Source organism: Epinephelus lanceolatus, chromosome 13, assembly GCF_041903045.1.
Source record: "Epinephelus lanceolatus isolate andai-2023 chromosome 13, ASM4190304v1, whole genome shotgun sequence".
Classification (NCBI taxonomy): Eukaryota; Metazoa; Chordata; class Actinopteri; order Perciformes; family Serranidae; genus Epinephelus; species Epinephelus lanceolatus.
In genome coordinates this window covers 28,272,489-28,292,025 of record NC_135746.1, presented here as the reverse complement: position 1 = coordinate 28,292,025, position 19,537 = coordinate 28,272,489, and the positions used below count along the sequence as shown (strand labels likewise).

Here is a 19,537-nt window from a genome sequence, read left to right as displayed (position 1 = left end):
CCTCAGAGCAAGGGTTGCGGTTGTGTGGTCTACTTTACTAACAACAGTATTAAAGCAAGTGTGTGTGTTTAGTGTGTGTGCTTGACCTGCTGTCCATTAAGCAGAGCTATAACAGGAGCCAGCAGTGTCTCTATTACGGGGGTCTGGTAGAGACAGTCTGCAGCACACTCAGTCCTCTCACACAGCATCCACAGCACATCCATCGCCAGACAGCTGGGCGACAGGGAGTCTGAACACAGAGATTTAACTGAATTACAGGCATGTCAATACATCTTGTGATATTTATATCCTTTAAAACCAACACAAAACATATTGTCCTGCTTCTACCTCATTTGTTGATAAAGTGGTAATGAAATTTTGTAAAGATGCTCCTGCCATTGCTGCCTGACACTCGTGGGGTTTTCCTGTCTGGATCTGTGCATTTCCATTTTTTGACAAGACACATATTGCATACTTGCATCGTCATCATGAGTGTGTTTAAACCTGGATTGATGCAGTTTTGTGCTTAGTATCAGTGTGATCACCCACAACACAAGGTCATACAGGACCATTAATAAAAATAATAACTGCTGACAGTATTTCACGCTCCAATGGTACGTACATCTACTCAAATACTGTACCTAAATATAATTTATGAATTAAATATTTTCATTTTATTCTTCTTTATACTTCTCTATTGTAGAACTACTTTTTTACTTTTAGGATTTTACAAGCAAAACATACAGTTTATGAAACATGATACATTATTCGTCAAACTACTCCACAGTACATGTATGTAAAGTATGAGAAGATGCTGCAACATTAAATTGCTGCTTATATGTAAAGGCCTTGGTAATAATAACACAATATGAATAATTCACCAGTATGAAAGAGGTAATTTTGCATAGTGAGTTGTTTAACTTGAGATACTTCAAGTACATTTTGCTGATAATACCTCTGTACTTTTACTTTGGCAGGACTGTAACAGTACTTTTACTTTATTAAAGTAGTTCTCCCACCACTGTTACACTTATAATTTTCATAAGCTCATAAAACGTTTTAAGGGGCATTCATCACCTCTGGATATTGTGCAAAAATTAAAATTACCAAGAATATTAATCAAAGTCACATTTTGGGAACAATAATAAAGCTGTGTTGGAGCATTGAGTCCTCTAAAGTCTCTTTCTTTTTGTGACATTATTGTATTTTTACTTGAATACTGCCTAATGGAGCTTTAAATTAAGCATCTTCCAGCTGAGAGTACCTCTCTTATACTTTAATTCTGCATCTCCCTCAGACACTGCATTCTGTAACATCATGATACTAATCAGAATATACTCTCATGGGGCACGTGATCTTCATCTTACTGAAGAACGTAAAATATTAATATAAATCTATGACTTACTAAGCATGACTCTCTGCAGCAGCCAAAGGAGATGATCCTCCTCTGACAAAGGCAAGGTGGGGGACACTATTGATTACTGCCAGGAAAGTTGCTGCAGTGTAATTCATGAGAATAAATGGGGCAATAAAGCAAGGTCTTCCAGGAGACAACCACAGTGCTGCATGACTCGGTGCAAGGTTAGGAGATAAAAGATATGGTCTGAGGAATGCTGTTACGCCTCACAGGGAGGGTCACGGTGTTCCTTCAGTCCCTGATTCCAGACCCTGCACAGAAACCAGGGAGGAAGCCGAAACTCTGTGACGTAGTTTATATCCGTGTGTGAGTGTGTGGGGCCTCACCTGAGAGTGAGGTGTCATTGTGCGGAGGATTGGGGTGTTGGTACATGATGTTAATCAGTATGACAACCAGGTCCGTAAGGCTGACTGGATCTGAAACAGCACATGATAAATAAGTAAATCAGTGTGGTTACTCAGTGTCTAGACAGGAACAGTAAAAAATAGTAGGCACTGCTGAGGAGGAAATGGTCTGAGTCAGGCTTTGGCAGCCTTGAAGATGAGGATCATATTGGTGCACTGTTGGCTTCCAATTTTGTATCTGAGATGAGTGTTAAAAAGTGGTGTGTTGTAAAATTGCCTGCTATTAAAATAAACGCACAAAATCACATGCTTGTACTTAAACTGGATGTAACTCAAACAAGTCAAATATAAAGTGTTTACAGTACATAACATTTTATCACAAGCATGTCTAAAGGAGCTTTACATACCATATCATACACCATAATACAGACTTCGTATTACACCTGAAACATTAGCCAGTTAACTATGCCTCTGCCAACCAGTCAAGCTGCATTTTATATCCATGTTCGTCCAGATTCATATAATATATGAAGTGAAGACTTTGAAGGAATTTAATAAGAGGTATGAAGTGTATTTTTTGGGCAGAAAGTTGATGTTTCACACACATCTTCAACCCAGCAGCACAGAAGACCTACACAATCAAAATTAGGGTCACTAATTCAGTGTCTGACCAAATGTCTCCTCTTCTGTCCCTGAGTTACGGCATTGAATAATGGTCAGAAAACTGTTTTTGCAGAACATTATAATGTCAAAGTGAAGTTAACATTTGAATATAAAATGTCATCACTCTATCATTTTATCCTATTAGACATTTATGTAATTTTCTTTGTTATAATTAGTGTATGACTTCTTGAGTTGTGGCCAAAAACATATTTTGTGAGGTCACAGTGACCTTGATCTTAGACCAATGAATTCCAATCAGTTCATCATTGAGTCCAAGTAGATGTTCCTGCCAAATTTGAAAAAAATTCCCTCAGGGCATTCCTGAGATATCACTTTCACAAGATTGGGATGGATTGACGGACAACCCAAAAACATGCCAAAGCATCTAAATGGTGCTCTGAATGTTAAAAAATATTACAAAATAAATAACTAAACTATAACTAATAAATATATAACTAAATAAATATTGCAAAAAACGATAAAATATATAAAAACTCAACCAGGTTCTCAACCAGGGGTCCAGAAAACCCCAGGGGTCCTTGAGGAGTTCCAGGGGGTCCCCAGAAAAATGAGAAACCGTTTATTTTTACTATTTAATTCACTATAGAGGTGAGCCCAATGTAAGTAAGAGTTCTGATCATAGGTTTTATGTTCTCCACAGTTATCTTCTCAACTGTAGTTGACAAATATAGAATTCTGGTCTTAATGTTATCCAACAACCGAAGTCTTTCCGGATAGGGGTCCCTGAAGAGCAATCTTATAGGGGTGCGTGACCTAATGTGTATCAATTCAGGGGTCCTTGATACAAAACAAGTTTCGATATTTCTATAAAAAAAATCAAAACTGCAGTGTAAACTTGTTCAGGAAGTGACACATATTATGACACATACAGGTGTGGGTGACAAACTGATCTAGGTGCCCATTTCAGGGTTTGGAGTGATGGGCCTCCACCCAGAGAGTGGGCCTTATGATCAATATAAACCATTCTACGTCAATGACTAGACTGCCTCCAGTCCAGACTACCTTGGAATAAGAGTCATTAATGGTTAAATAAAACACTGTTAAGAGCAGTGACTGCAGACAGTGAGTCTGTTTTAATGGTCCACCTACGTATCATTCACGCCATTATATAACTTTATCAGTGATTAAGATAGGTGGAGGGAGCAATGTTACTGCACAGGAGGACAGGAGGGAGTGGTACCATGAGGAAGCTGATCAGACACATTCCAGCATCAGATTATCTGCTGTAAAGATTGGATGGACCATTTTGTTGGAAAAGTGACAGATACTGCTGCACGGGGCAATACACTATGAAAATCTATTCTTCCCTTTAACTCCACATCACTTATTAAAAACATGAGTGCATTCCTGTGAGTCCTGCAGCTTCAAACAATGGACAATATAAAGTACTAAGCTCTGCAGTGTTTGGACATTAAAGGCACTTTCAGACATTTTGAGAATTATACTAAATTGCTAAATCACATTAGTTGAGAGGATAAATACCACTGTTGAGTAAATCTGCTTCTGAATGTCCCTTCATATTTTACGGACAGAAATGACCGAGTTGCATCCGTCTGAAAAGTGATTAAACATATTGCTCAAGAAGTACAACTATTCCTTTTACTACAGTAAAAAACAAAATTTAACATAACTCCCCACATGCTTTTGACAGAACAGTTTTCAGTACTCATTGTACCTTTGTGCTTCTTCACTCTAATGGGAAACAGCTTCCTGCCATTGGTGTAGATGAGGAGTTTCCCTAGGACACACAGCGAGTGGACAAAGAAGGCATATTCGAGCTCTTTTCCTGTGTAAACACTCCTCTGAACTGAACCTGAAATATTAACACAAAACAAACATTTCAAACTTGGCTAGACTTTTGCTGTAGTCACATTTCCAGTTTCCCTGAGGTCCAAGTATTTTAAATATTAATCAAAAATGCTGGAGGGAGCAAAGCTGAAAAAGGGCGAAGAGGGTAAAGGAAATGTCTTTTCCCATCCAATGGTGAACTCAGTGTATGAAACTTTGTAAGTGCTGCAAAACACAGATTGAAAATGAAAATGAGAGGGGCTGAAGTAGTAGAATCAGCTTGCATGGCCAAAAAGAACAGGTAAAAGGACCAGTAGTACTTGTAGATATATTGTTTGTGTTGATCATATTTCATTATTGAAGCTAAATGTGAAAATGAACCTGGCAATAACCTAACAAACTAACAACTATTCATAAAACCATGCTGAATGCCCTTGTTGTGATGCTGCAGTGGACAGACAGTTTTAAAGACATTTCATATCTAAAGCTTCCGCAATAGAATGAGACTGACAAACGAAAAAGTCTGCAGTGCCTCTGGGGTGCAGAAAATCCAAAAGAACAGCTCAGAAAAACTCTTCTTCTTTTATGAGTAGTGTATGAGTGGCGGGGAGTCGGCGTATCTCCACTCATCCAGGACAAGGTCAAAATGTTCAGTTTCAAGGAGCCAGATGGCGTACAGCAGATAACACACTGACACCGACATTCCCCTACGCTCCATCTCCCACTGTAGTCTCTCTCATGTATTCAGTTTTCACAATCACTTTTGTTGCACCAATCGATATAGCTCTTAATGTTAATTTTGCAAATGCAGATTAAATACTGTAAACAAATAATCACATGTTTTTTTTATTGCAAAGTGTTAGTGAAGTAAGTAAGCAAGTGAATTTTAAAACAACAGATAGCCAGTTACGCTGTTGCCATAATTATTGCAAAACTGTAGTAAGCTGCAGTAAATTTGAGGCACATATCAAAGGTTATCTTAGCTTATGCCCCAAATGAGTGGAGTGAGGCAGTTATCGCCCTTGAGCATGGAGGTTCCTTTTTTACCTCTGGCACAGTAGAACAAAAAATAATCTTAACTCAAAGGTCCACTCTTGGGCATTTTCCAGCACTTTCAGTGACATCTCATGCTGTTCTACACTAAATGTACTTTTCCTCGTGTAGATTTTCAATAGCATCTTATCAAATCCAAAGTCTCTGAAATCCTAATTAGGTCCAAAATTTGCCCTGTGGAGTTTTCTTGTACACAAACAAGTTACGTTACGTTCAGTGTTACTCATCAAAACATACTGTGTATCCTTGAGATATAACAAATATATTGAATGCATTTCCTTATTCATAAAATGTTTCAGTAATATTTTACATCTAGATTTGCTAGCCTGCGTTCTTCTTCTCCCTTGCCTTTTTGGGTATACTGCTACACTTTTTGGTGGGTTACTGGCGCCAACTGTTGATCAGTGGAAAGTGTTTAACAGGCAGCAGGAATCACCGAGCAGCAACCTCCAGTGCCAGAAAAAAAAAAAAAAAAAAACACAAGGTGCCAAAAACTGCAGTTCCTGGAATGAACACTTGCTCCAGAAGCCAGTCAATCCCCACAGACCACATGTTATATGCCCAAATTTACAGCAGAAATAAACACGTTTACAGCCTACAGTTAATTTCTCTGTTCATGACAACTGTACTTGTGGGGGATGAATTTTTATAACTCACCCATTAACATTTTATTAAGGCTTAAAGGTATGCATATTTAAGGGTGTGGCCTCTTTGAGTAACAGGCTGTCTGTGAGACGTCACTACACCCTATGAGTCAGATCCACCCCTCCCTCCTTCACAGCTCCACCCTTTCATCTAAATACGACCACTTCTGGCTCCAAAAATTCAAGATGGCGAGGGCTAAAATGCTGAACTTAAGGCTTCAAAACGGGAGTCCACAAACCAATGGGAATGGCTCATGGCATAACTTGTGTGTGCACGTACGCCAATAACTCCACGGGGTACCTTTAACTTTCAACAGCTGCAAGTTAAATAAGTTATTGAAACTAAAACTCAAAGCACACTCAGAATACTACAGAGCTGTTTACACCTCTGGTTGCTGAAAAGGCAAAAAAGTTTTTAGTGACAGCCTAATCAATGTCCACAAGTGTAGCTACAACCTGAAAATGAGATGAGCAGCAGAAAATATGCGATGTATCTGACATATCGAAAAACAAGTGCAGTCAACTGTTTTACACCTCATTTTTCATAGGCTACTTGCTCCAGATACCTGAGGAAATGGAGGACAGACCGTCTAGACTGCTGAGGTGAAAAAAATGAGAAGCCTGCTATCCAAATGCTGTGTACATAGGTCTTTGCTGAAAAAATAAACAGCAAGGAGAGAGGAGAGACACAATTTTTGTTAGCTTCACATGTTAGCAATCTGGGAATTTTCCTAACTGGGAAATTAGCCAAAATGGAACCGGCTAATAGAACTCAAAACTAAACCTTTTATTCTACCCATGCTGTGCCAAATAGTACCCTACATTATATTACTCTCACTTTTTGTAATAGTGGCTTTCACGTGTATGTTTTTTTCATACTTTTACACATCTCTGTCTTGTCTGATTCAACTAAATCATTTATTTAGTCACGTCTTTGTGTGAGTTTTCATTTTTCAACCTATCATTCCTTTCTCTCCATTATCCTCAATGGCTCTTATGTCTGATTTATCTTTTTTTTTTTCAATTCTCATTTCTTCCTTCGGCTGTTTTTCTCTGCATTCCTCTGTTTTAATGACAGCCAGAGCAGCATGTGTGCATTAAAGAAACTGAATAAATGATGAATGTAAAGTCTAGGTGCAAATACATTTAACACCCACAGGCTTCAAATGAAGCATCACTTTCTCATTAGGTTTTCGCAATAGTTCGGCATATTATTTTTTGCTTTGTTTCACAGGAGACATTAAATCAGCATTACGGCAAATGTGCTAATGTTTACCACGTAGAGTGAGAGTGGAAATTGGTATTCAGATATGCCTGAGAGAGTGTATAAACCTGTTGAAGACACCATGAGTTTTATGGACTGTTTTACTTACCAGTGTTCTGCTGCTCAGCTGACTGGGGATCAGTTGTCTCATTTGTTGAACGCTCACAGGACTCACTGTACTGGATACACTGCTGAAGGGCTGCTACAATCTAAAAACAAATACATACCATGTTATTGTGATCGCTGCAGCTACTTCTCTCCTTTGACAAATTTGGATGCTGCTATAAACAGACAAAAGGTTTACTGAAAGTTCACTCAGGTTTACAATGCGACCTCCACTTATCGAATCTCTTAATCAAGAGTTTTGAGACTAGAATTGTTTGTTTTAATCTAAATCCAAGCACTGTGGGGAATTTTAATGCACTGCAATGCAAGAGTAGTTTAGGCTTACAGTGCTTTGAAAGAGTTATTGACATTTTCTTTAGAGAAAGTTTCAGGGGTGATTTCACAGTAATCCTCTCTAAAGTCGGAGTGAGAGTTGAGAGGGAGGTTTAGGATTAAACAATCAATTCTTAAATGTCGAAGTGGCACTCAGCTCTTGTGCCCCTTTGTCTCAAACACTCCGGCATTGACCTTCACTGTTTGGCTGTGTGAGTTACACAGATCACACATATAAACAGGCATGAATAAGGATGTCAAACAACAGCTAGCAGCTTTAACCAAGGGGGAACTGGAGGGTGGGCGCTGTCTTGATGAGCGTAGTGCAGACAAACCACAGAGAAGCTCGGGAAGCAACACACACAGACGGAGCGTGTCTTCATTCTCTCCTCAGGATGCATTACTCTGGGTTGGTGCTATATTAATGCTCTGAATGTTGCATACAGCCAGTGTTTTGGAAAATCCTTACCCTTCTCACCACCTGTTCTTTCCTGAATACATGCAGTATACCTTGGCATAGTAAAGGTAGCAAAGTCAGCCTCTTTCTGAGGCCTAAGGATGATACCAGAAAATGCAGGAAGGAAAAACATTTCCAGCTGGAAATAGGTCATTACCTGGCTCAAAGGGTAACTGAGTTTGTACATTTGCAGCTCAACTGGCCTGTGAGCATCTGAGTTTGCTCCAGAGTCCTACCTTTTCCTACTTAGTGCACAGTTTTGTTTTTCTTGAATTCACTCTACAGTGCAGGGGTTTCTGGCGCCTTCTGTGCCTGTATGGTTGGTTGTTTCTCTACGGTGCTCGATGTTTCAGAAGTACAAAGGACTTAGTGGGAGATATTGATTAAGGAGTGAATTGCTCACCAGAGACTTGTATTTTCTCTCCAGGAGTCTGAGAACCACAGTCCTGCTGTAGTATCCATGCTGAGAGAGGGAGAGGGAGATGGATCAGGATAGAAGAGAATAAATAATGGAGTACACGTACAAGAGAGGCACAGATCAAGACTTTATAAAGCAACACAAAAACACAACACTGTATACCAAAAGGCACTCTGCACAAAAACACCTGTTCATCTGCAAAACATACCATCCACTTTTTAAACCAGGTAGCTTTAACATCCAGTAAAGCCAGTAGGTGGACGGGTTCCAGGGCTTTCTCTATCCCTGGTGAGGCTGAGCCATGTTCATGATGGAAGGACAGCAGGGAGAAGGTGCTCTCTATAACTTCCTCCATATATCTAAAGCAGGATAGAAAGAAGATTAAAACAAATGTAGTGAATGTATACCTCCATTCTACATGTAATATAGAAAAGTGAAGTACATTTACATACATATATCTAAAGCATTTTTATTTTGTATCACGTTCAGTCATTTATAAGTGGCATATTAGATTGTGAGTGCCGAATGTGGGTACAAACAAGTGAATAAAGACCTGCCAACTCTGACTGTATATTGTGAGTACAACTCACTTCTCAGGATGGCGGATCCAGAATGTTGTCACCTCCTTCTGAAAGTCATTCATCAGTCGAATCTGAGGCCAGACGGACAGACAGAGAGAGAAAGCTATAATCTGTTTGTATGGTGCTACACTTTGAATACTGGGAGATAAAAGATGCTCTACCTGTTTGAGGAGACGACTGATCTCAGGTCTGTTGATGTCGACAGTAGCCGAGCCAGTTGGAAAGCTTAGCTTGTGACAGAGAAAACTTGACTCCACACTTTTAGCTGCACAAAGGAAAATGTACTTATTACAGATGTACATGTTCATATACACAATGAAGCATATACACAATACAATACACATTTACAGGATTTATAATTTAACAATATAAAAAAAACAGAAGCTCAACTGAAAAGCTATATAGCCCCAATGAAAACTGTCAATATCAAGTGAGCGTCAAGCCTGACAGTTATTTATTCAGTGTTAAAAAGTTTCATTGATTTCTACAACTTGTCAAATTTGTAGATATATCTCCATTGTATTGGGTCTCTGCAGAAAGCTAAGATGTGTATATCTCAAAATCTCTGTACATAAAACCAAAACTACAGTGTCTGTATGGTGAGATAATACTTGAAATAAGCAGCTGACCCTTTAAAATGTAGTTCAGTTTAAACATGAAGGTGCTGCAGATGCAGTAAAGAAGAGCCTACCTAAGCTAGTGTAGATCTCTCGTGTCACATTCAGTGGAGAGGAAGAGAAGCTTTTAGCAAAAAACTGCAGCACATTATCCTGATAGAGATAAGAGGGAGAGGCATACATTATCAGCATCCACACACACACACGCATGGTCATAAATATAATTAATCAATTATATCTGAATGTTATTATGAGAACATATATTAAGAGATTTTCACTAAATAAGATTTGGCAGCCTCTACAGAGAGGGAGGCCTGTATATTTGAGACCAATTAGCTCTCAGTCATTAGGGAGAGCAGTTTTATCTTGTTTTCTCCTCTATTTAAGCAGGTGTGGCAGGTTTGCACATGGGATGATGAACATCAAGTTTTCTGTGCTTATCATCATTAATTATAAAGCCTGAAACTGCTCATAAAAATAACATTATAATTATTGATTGATTTGTAAATGAATACATTTGTAGATGAGGCTGCTCTGGACTCACACTGAGGTCAGGGTCGGTCAAAGCTGCAGAGAGGTTCCTGCGCAGGCTGCTCCAGCTTTCACAGCTCAGCACATCAGATGGAGGGGCGCAGCAGAGGGCCTGAAGAGCCTCCCAACGCACCTACACACAGAATTACACCACTTGACGTTGTTAATCATATTTAAATTTATGGCAATAATAATCAAACTTTGTGGCTTGTGACTCCTGTAGGCAAAGCAATGTTTACTCTGCACTAGTTGCATATGTCTACATCTCTATTATAGCTGTGAATCTCAATATTTTTAATACAGGTCTGGTCTTATGACCTTTGAAGGCTTTTTCCATTGGCTACTATAACAATCATCCAATCAAAATGTTGCAAGCAGGGTAAAAATGATGATGCCATCTTCTTTCACTTCTAGCTGGTGACCTAACTACATCAGATTATCAGGCTAATGTCTTCTGATAATTAAAAAAAATTAAACTAAGTGATTTTTAAACTTAATTTTTAGAGGCCTGAGGAGGTCAATTATCTTGTAACTCAGTAAAGAATGTGGAAATATGAGGTGAAAATCTGATAAAATAAACACAATTTTCTGTTTAATTTTTTCCCTATCCGGTTAATCATCTCACAGGTTTATCCTGCAACCCTTTGTTGGGTATCAAACCCCAGACTGGAAACCACTGATCTATATCACACTGCCACTCATGACTCTGCAGTTTACTGACACAAACTATGGAACAGCAATATACACCATCATCGTGAGCCTTTCTACCTCTTTAGGTCTGCTGGAGTCAAGTTTTTCAGCCAAGGCTTGCAGCTGCTCTTGTCTGATGAATGCATAACTCTAGAAAGGAAAAGAAAGATTAAACACAAATTATTATAATCTATCATAAACCAAAGTAGAAGCACTCTCACTGTCTGATGGCACAATGCCAGAAGTTCCAGGGCTCACTTGGTGGATCTAGTGCAGGCTTTGCCCTACATTCAGTCTACCATGGAAAGAAATAAACTCCCTAAAGACAGCAATAGAGCCTCATGCCATCCAGAGCTTGACAAACACTCTTGGCACCTCATGAGACCCATCAACAAAATCCTAATAAAGGAAATAAAATAATAAAAAAGTGTATCTACTGTATCTCTGACCTGGTTAAAGGAGGAGTCACTGTCAGAGCAGTTGTCAGTGTACTGACTGTTGGACTGCTGCTGCTTCTCTCGGTGCATCTCCTCCTTCCTCATCTGGTCCTCCTCAAATTTGTTGATCAAAGACTCCACCACCATGATCATGGTGTTTTTCAAGGTCTGCATCATCTGCTGGTACCTTTCACAGAAGTAAGTACAGTTTAGTCTATTATTTAAATCACATGGTGTCAATTATTTAGCTAAAAACATTAAAGGCGGGTCTGTTTCACCTGCTGTGCGAGAGTTCGAAGTGCCTGATTCAGAATTCAGAAAATGTTTTGTTTTATTATTCTAACATGCCCTCCAAAAATAGGTAACCACTCTGTTCCATTTATAGTTGAAAGCAGAAAACCAAATACTGCAAGTTTTCAATTTTAACTTTAGGGCATTTTGGTTTTCTGATTTGGAGCAGCAGACAAGTAACGCACTGTAGATACCATAAAGGTTTTTGTTGTGCCTAATATAAAACACTGCGCCCCAGGCCAAAGCTAAGGCTAGGTCACTGACATCACATAACATCAGCTTCTGTGGCTTCTTTTCTCTAGAAGGCTGCATATAGGTTACAAGAAAAGTAGTTCAGTAGTTCAGTAGTTAATCAAAATGGCCTTTAATATCCATACACTAAAAGAATAATATCACCCACAAAAGGATCATTTGCAAATCAATTACTCATGCCTTGTTGCCTGAAATATTCCTTGAAGTAAATAATATGAAAATAAGTATCATACAGTGAGACACTGGAGGATTTCTGGTGTTAGCACAGTTCACACAAAACAGAATTACTGCCTGTGAACTGACTCCACAATAAATAAATCATCCACATCTGGAGAAAACAGGGGGAACACAGGTCAGAGTCTGAGCTACACTCACTCAGCAGAGTCTCTGGTCCTTCGGGTGACAGCGTGGATCAAGGTGTCGTGACCTGAGCCTATTGCATGTTGCCCATCTCCTCTGGTTAAGTTCTTAGTCTCCTCCTCCACCACAGTCCCCAGAGAGCTCTCCACGTACTGACGGAGATACTTGACAAACTCATAACTGAAAGCAGAGCATTGACATAGTTAGACCTACCTTATATGCATATAATGTACTTAGAATTTAGAGAATGTAAGATCTTTAAAGTTAGTCGAGTCTGGAGGTCTTACTTGTGGAAGTTCTTGTCAGTCTCCTCCAGGTGAAGGAGGATCTCCTCAGCACATTCAGTCGATGGAGCACCAGAGATCTTGTCATTGATGCTTCTCAGAAGCTGCTTGAGCAGAGACTGCAACTCCACCTCATCTTCAGCTGACAACTGAGACATCTCTAATGCTGGCCCTTAAAATGGGACATAATGGAGTAATTGGTTTTCTAGACTTAAAATGTATAATGTATGGTGGTGATGGGTTTGAAAGACAACTTTAGTTCAGAAAAAATGATGTGTATTTGAGCCTTTCTTTACAGCCATCAATTAACAAACTGCTGTGCAAATTTTTTAACAAATATTATACATCATATGCAGCACTTTGTAAATGGATAGTTTGTTTTTCCTTGCAAATAGGTAAAAGACAAAAAATATCACCCTAAACCAAAGATAAAAAAAGACAGTTGGGGTGCATAACCGTAGTCAAGGTCCAATAAGCACAAAAAAAGAAGAGTTCCCACACTGAAATCTATCAGGATGCTCTATTACTTTGATATTACTCTCTTTTTTTTTTTTATAAAATTTTATTTTGACTTTCTACCTATCTTCATATCTGATCATATTAAATGAAATATGTTAAATACAAATAAGCATACACATAAAAACCAGACAGAGAGCCCACATTACTCCAATTTTAAAATCATTATATTGGTCACAGAATTATTTCTGAAATTCTTTTATTGGTCTTTAAATCACTGAACGGCCCCCATCTTATCTGTCTGACATGGTCAACTTATATGTGCCTGCTAGGTCCCTAAGATCCTCTGACACATGTTTTTACCCTTGCTTTCACCTGTAAATTCATTTTTTTTTGTTTATTTATTGTTATGTTATTATATTTTTTTTTTTATCATTTTTTCTCTATCACGAATGTTTCAATTGTCTTTTATGTTTAGCACTTTGTGTTCAATTTTATGCATGGATTGTGCTATATGAGTAAAGTTATTATTATTATGTATAGCTCTTTTAATATTGTACATTTGTATCGAGTACCTCCATCTTTTATTCTTCACCAGCTGAAACTTAAGCAGACATTTTGACATGTCATATTAGGAAAAGCACAGATGTAACTAATGACACTGACGATGGCTCCGTCCCATTCAAATGTTCCAGTCAGAGTGACAGTGAGCCAGCATGCACTATACAAGGACCCTGAAGTTAAAGAAGCTAAATGGAATTCAGCCATCATTCATTTCATTAGTGACACCTGTGCTTTCCTACAGTGACAAGTCAAAATGTCGTCTGTGAAAAGGTCTATGAAGCAAGTGTCAATCAGTTCATCGCCAACAGGTGTGATAATTGACTACCTCCTCCAGTCCATAATGTATATTAGGTTTTTCAATAGCAACTGTCTCCACAGAAATATACAGATAAAAGTCTAACAGCAACAATAAATTGGTCTTTGTAACCCAAACTGACTATTTAGTATTTACGTTTTCACTTCACAGCCAAAACCAGCTAACTAACCTTAGCTAACTGCTCCTCTATCGTTAGCTTGATGCTGCTACAAGTACCAACACTGCTAGCTTGAGGTAAAACTGCCAAATTTTAACTGAGCGAAAACCAAAAAAACTCCCCGCTGCACAAATCCACCACTTAGACAGAAACACATCGTATGCAGTATACTGTAAAGCGGTCACCTTGTGCTTGAAGTTGTAAGAGCCTCTCATTCCGGTAACGTTAGCATTTTGGTACCACTAGCTACCGAGTGCTGCGTCTCTATGGAAACCTGTGGAAAGAAATTACACGCTGCCTTTTAGAGCGTCGGAAATATGGGTTTCATATGTAACATATTAATCATAACAATAACTAAAAAAGTTGTATATCGACATATAAGTCTACACCATCTAAGATATGAGGGTGTGCCATCCAGCCACTGCAGTCAACTTCAATCATGACCGATGTGAATACTTCTACAAAGTATTACGCTTCAGATTGACATATTTCGTTTTTTCTAATTTTCTCTTGAATGCAGCACCAATCACATACATGGTCACGTGACTCAATGTTTTGCTTCGTCTACCGGGTGCAGCCAGGGGACATCTCTTCCTCCTGAACCGTCTGTCAAACTCGATAACTTTAACAGAAATCTACTCTAAAGGGACGGCGACATGTTTTGTTCACACGCCTGAGTTACTAGTTAACGTTACGCTCTGATATCTTAACGTTAAATCTACTGAATAAGCTTTAGCTAGCAGGCTAGCATCAGCATCAATAGGGTCGACCATGGCGGCAGTTGACAGCTTTCAGTTTTTGTATAGAGAAGTTTCTCGGTCATGCAGTCCTTACTTTGAAACCCTGGCACTGGTTGGAGCTCTTTATACGGCTAGCCGGGCTGTAATCCTGCTGCGAGACTGCTGCACGTTGGTCAGGGTACATTTCCTGCCAAGAATGATCCCGAGTAAGAAGCTAACCCAGAGATTTGGTGACTGGGCTGTCGTGTATGGTAAGGATGCAGTAGGTTAACATTGCAGCGACAATGAGAGTGCATCATGATGCAAGACTGTGTGAGAGAAAAGAGTCAGCTCTATGCATTTTATTGTTGCAACTATTCTTCTTTTAAGTGATGTGTCACCATCAAATCAGTGTTTGTTAATTTTGTGGCAAAAAAATGACAAAATATGCCTGTTTCAGCCTCTGAAATTTGTCACTATGCTGCTTTTTTCTTATGCATATAATTGTAAAATGAATATCTTTGGGTATTCAACGGTTAGTCTCACTAAATAAGAAATCTGAACATGCCATCCTGGGATTTGAGACATTGCAGGAAAATAATTCATCAATAAATCAAGACAGTTATTGGCAGACAAATCGTTTTGCAACCCCAAATATAACACTCAGTGTGATGCCCACAGTGAGCTCTGGGCATCATAGCCAGGAAAGGAAAATAGGTTTACACATTATAGTCTTTTTGATTTGTCAGCAGTTTTGATAATCGATCAGTTATTTAAGTTATTTATAAAGTAAAAAATGTTAAACATTTGCTGGTTTCAGCTTCTCGAATTTGAGAAGTTTCCTGCTTTTCTTTGCTTGGTATAACTGTAAAAACTAATGTCTTTGGTTATTTAACCGTTTTTTTTTATTATTATTATTATTATTATTATTATTATTATTATTAAAATAAAAAAAATTGTCAAGTTGGTCTTTGAGAAATTTCAAGTAGCCTTTTTTTTATTACAAATAATAGTCTTTTTAAATTTGTCAGAAATTTTGATAATCGATCAGTCATTTAAGTTATATATCAAGTAAAAAATGCCAAAAATGTGCCGGTTTCAGCTTCTCAGATTTAAAATGTTGCTGCTTTTATTTGCTTGATATCACTGTAATAAGGAATGTCTTTAGTTATTAAACAGGTTTTTTTTAAATTAGAATACAAAATCTGTCAAATTGGTCTCTGAGAAATGGCAAGGAGCCTTTTTTTATTTTCTGATATGTTATAGATAAAATAATTAATCAATAAATCAAGACCATAACTGACAGACTCATTTTGTTGCAACCCTAAGAGTAACACATTCTAGTTTGCTTTAGGTGTCAAAATGTAGCTAGGCTGGTTAAACTAGGTCCTTCAATAATCATTATTTTTATTATATATTAACGCATCCGTAATGTTGTTTTATTCATGGTGTATAAAATATTGGAAAATAGTGTAAAATGCACAGGATAACATTTTCAAACTGTCTTAATCAACCAACAGTCCAAAACCTAAAGATGTTCATTTTGCAATTATATAAAACAGAGAAATGTAGCATTTTTTAACATTTGAGATGCTTGAACTAGAAAATGTTTGGCATTTTCCCTATTAAATGATAGATAACCAACCTATTTGAAGTTGTTGTACTTGTAATTTCTTTGCAATCGACTAATCAACTAACTATTATAGTCATACAGTCATCCTCTGTGTTTTGAGGCCATAGTGTGCAGGAGATCTCAGTTGGTAATCCCCATTTCTTCCTACCATGACTCATATCGATAAATATTGTCCTCTCTCTCATCAGGTGCATCAGAGCCTGTGGCCAAAGCTTATGCAGAGGAGCTGGCCAGACACGGTATCAGCATTATCTTTGTCACTCAGAACCACACTTCTGTGCGAGAAACAGCTGCGTCCCTTTCTCAGAGCTACGGAGTGGAAACTGTTGTCGTCCTGGCCGACTTCTCTTTGGACCAGGCAGCCAGCAAGACCATCAAAGAAGCCATGAGGGGGAAAGATATTGGCTTCTTGGTGAACTGTGTGGAGTCAATGTCTTCCCCTCAGAGTCTTATTGAAGTGCCTGAGCAGGCCCTGCTGGATTTGCTGAATAAGAACGTTGCAGTGGCTACTCTGATGACCCGGTTGGTGCTGCCTGGGATGGTGGAGCGCAGCAGAGGAGCTGTGGTCAATATATCGTCGGGTGCTTGCTGCAGACCTCTGCCTGGAAGAGTGACACTCACCGCCTCTGCTGTGAGACCAAACACTGAGGATATCTGCTTTACAGATACACCTCTGTACCCTTTATAGATCTTTTTCACAGCATGGGATTAGTCATAGTATGAAAGGGCCATTTGTAATAAATATAAATGTTCCAAAAAGGTCTATTAATGCTGGTATCTCCAACTGTAAGGGTAATGTGTCAGAGCTAACCTTCCCTCAAGCACACATTTTCAATCCTGGCAGTAATCTCTTCCATTCTTCTGACATTTCAGGGCTACATGGATCAGCTGTCAAGAGCTCTTCACCTTGAGTACAGCGGCAGAGGGATCTTTGTCCAAAGTCTGATTCCTTTCCAGGTAAATGCCTGATACGATCATTAACAAGTAGGGCTGGGTACTACACCTAAATGTGTTTTGTTAACTACAGAGAGGTATTTCTGTTGTTTAGCCTACCCTCATTGAAATAAATGGAGTGGACCACATAATAGAGCTTGATATACAGTATGTGTCTATGTGTATGTGTAACCAGATAGCCTCAAGTGAGCAACAACCATCAACATCGACACAAGCATCAACACCGGGCTGGTTTGCACCAAAGCCAGAGGTTTATGCCCGCCACGCCATCTCCACCCTGGGTGTCACTAATAGGACCACTGGTTACTGGCCTCACACACTGCAGGTGAGTACAAGATAAGTGAGTTACTCACAGTCACACTATCACTGATACATTCCCAGCATGAAATATATAATACATGTCTGTGTGCTGATGTGTTTCTCTTTGCTATTTTTCTCCCCAGTATGGACTGATGAGATGTGTCCCAGAGTGGATCTGGGTCCTTGGATCTCATGTGCTCATCAGCTCAAGCTAAGAGCTCACCTTGCCTCCTTCACTAAAGACTTAATCAGTTATCATATCTTCTTGTTACTGGAGTTTTAGTTTCGTGTGTCATTAGCTCTCAGGCTCTGTTGAGGTTGGTAGTTAAGAGATTTTCTTCTGCTGAGTTGGTATCAATTTCAAGGGAAGCTGCAGTATAATTAATGCACATACATGTCTTAATGGTGGACAGGCAGGGTTTTGGAATCTTGGTGTGACTTTGAGTCCTGTGCGGCCAGCAGGGGTCATAAAGGCTTGATTCATTTAATATAAAAAAGGAATGTACATTATTTTATTTTTCTATGGAGCTGCACGCTATCATGCACAACAGAATACAGTATAGAAGTGCAGGTGAGATCAAAAGCCTCGCCTCAGATGTTACATTAAAAAGACAGTCAGAAGAAAGCAATAACAAAGCAATCTGCAACCATAAAATCATAAACAAAATGATGATAAAATAAAATTCATCTTGTGCTGGCTTTTGACTTTCCAGATCTTTCTGGTTGTACTGCTTCTTACCAGCTCTAACCACACCTACAGTATATGGCACACTTACAAAAACCAAACTGCATTTGACTTGAAACCAAACCCAGCATCATTCAAAGTCAAAGAGACAGACTGATATCATAATGTAGAATAATCCCTCTAAATGTAGTAAAGTTTTAATGAGCAAAATGTGCAACATGCAATACTAACTTAAGTGTGATATTGCTAAATGTAACTCAGTCCAAGATACATGTGAATTGAAGGTGACAAGAGCACATTTGTAAATCAAACTTAAGTATAAATCTGAATATATTCTTGCAGTGTGAAAATGTCTTAACTTATTAAGCCTCTTGGTCTGATCAAAGACAGTGTTGAGATAAAACCAAGACGTACTGGTGCGGTGTTAAACATGTGAGAGTGCTGACAGTAAATACAAACATGGTGGTGAATGGGTGAATGGGGAATGATAGCTTTAGGTGTCTTTGCTCAGAGTACAACATTCAAGCATCTCCAGGAGTGAAGTTGAAATGAGATGAAGAGTGAGATGGTGATGTTTTGTTTCATTGAGAAACTATATTTAAGCTACATTAATTATATGTCGATATAGCTTAAAATAAGTACTTATATTAAGAAAAGTGAACAGATTCAGATATATTGTGTTGAGTGGTTGCCTACATAAACAGTGCAGTGTATAAAAATGTGGACTTAAATATGACGTGTCATCATAATACAAAAGAACAATAAATCTCTTTCTTCATTCCCTTACTCTCCTGTCTTTTATTTTGTGTAAAGGGGCCAAATATGCCTTGAAAGATGAGTCCTTTATCTGACCAATAGGTTTTTGGTGTATATGAAATGTTGACTGATCTGCTGAAGGCCACAAATGCTTCGTTTTCCTCTTAAAACACCAGCATGGTGTAAATCATTGACGTGAACAGACACCACGCCAACTGTCAGCGTTTACCCTGTGACCCCCCTCAGATCAGCCGGGTCACAGACTGTTTGTAAACCTGATGAACACGTGAGGGGCAGTCTTCCGTAAATCCGCCCAGTGCAGAGGAAACCTGAACTGTTATGGGAGGATTTAAACACAAACTAGAATCTGACATGTCAGATTTTTCTAAGAGGCATTTGGTAAATGTCTATATGGAATAGGCAAAGTAGTAAAGAAAATACTAAAATGAGTAAGAAATTAAAGACACT

The 19,537-nt window shown here is 38.7% G+C and overlaps 2 protein-coding genes across 6 annotated transcripts in view; one reads left to right on the top strand and one right to left on the bottom strand.

Annotated features, from left to right (window-relative positions):
• tbc1d32 (TBC1 domain family, member 32) overlaps nt 1-14,367 on the bottom strand; it is a 149,792-nt gene extending 135,425 nt beyond the window's left edge. For 3 of the 5 annotated variants that reach the window (XR_013493158.1, XM_078173946.1, XM_078173947.1), the window contains exons 1-15: nt 14,208-14,367; nt 12,533-12,701; nt 12,261-12,425; nt 11,355-11,529; nt 10,984-11,055; nt 10,229-10,348; nt 9,759-9,837; nt 9,229-9,332; nt 9,077-9,138; nt 8,695-8,845; nt 8,472-8,531; nt 7,283-7,382; nt 4,100-4,237; nt 1,723-1,812; nt 87-229 (exon numbers count right to left, since the gene is read on the bottom strand). Coding sequence is in view for 4 of the 5 variants with exons in the window: in XM_078173946.1 (XP_078030072.1) it covers nt 87-229; nt 1,723-1,812; nt 4,100-4,237; nt 7,283-7,382; nt 8,472-8,531; nt 8,695-8,845; nt 9,077-9,138; nt 9,229-9,332; nt 9,759-9,837; nt 10,229-10,348; nt 10,984-11,055; nt 11,355-11,529; nt 12,261-12,425; nt 12,533-12,687 (1,614 nt within the window). In the remaining variant the exon portion in view is untranslated. The remainder of the gene's footprint in view (nt 1-86; nt 230-1,722; nt 1,813-4,099; nt 4,238-7,282; nt 7,383-8,471; nt 8,532-8,694; nt 8,846-9,076; nt 9,139-9,228; nt 9,333-9,758; nt 9,838-10,228; nt 10,349-10,983; nt 11,056-11,354; nt 11,530-12,260; nt 12,426-12,532; nt 12,702-14,207) is intronic. The other 2 variants (XM_033649049.2, XM_078173948.1) reach the window with 2 other exon arrangements.
• A 204-nt stretch (nt 14,368-14,571) lies between these two features.
• Nucleotides 14,572-19,099, top strand: hsdl1 (hydroxysteroid dehydrogenase like 1). The gene is made up of 5 exons (XM_033648032.2): nt 14,572-15,013; nt 16,563-17,005; nt 17,248-17,331; nt 17,504-17,653; nt 17,772-19,099. Exons 1-5 carry the CDS (start codon nt 14,794-14,796, stop codon nt 17,841-17,843), a joined length of 969 nt encoding a protein of 322 aa, XP_033503923.1. The 5' UTR covers nt 14,572-14,793; the 3' UTR covers nt 17,844-19,099.
• Nucleotides 19,100-19,537: the final 438 nt, after the last annotated feature.

Excerpts from the sequence above, each read along its gene's own strand:
- hsdl1 (XM_033648032.2), top strand. The coding sequence starts at position 14,794 with ATGGCGGCAGTTGACAGCTTTCAGTTTTTGTATAGAGAAGTTTCTCGG. Across the intron at positions 15,014-16,562 it reads TGACTGGGCTGTCGTGTATG|GTGCATCAGAGCCTGTGGCC; the intron begins GTAAGGATGCAG and ends CTCTCTCATCAG. Across the intron at positions 17,006-17,247 it reads TGACACTCACCGCCTCTGCT|GGCTACATGGATCAGCTGTC; the intron begins GTGAGACCAAAC and ends CTGACATTTCAG.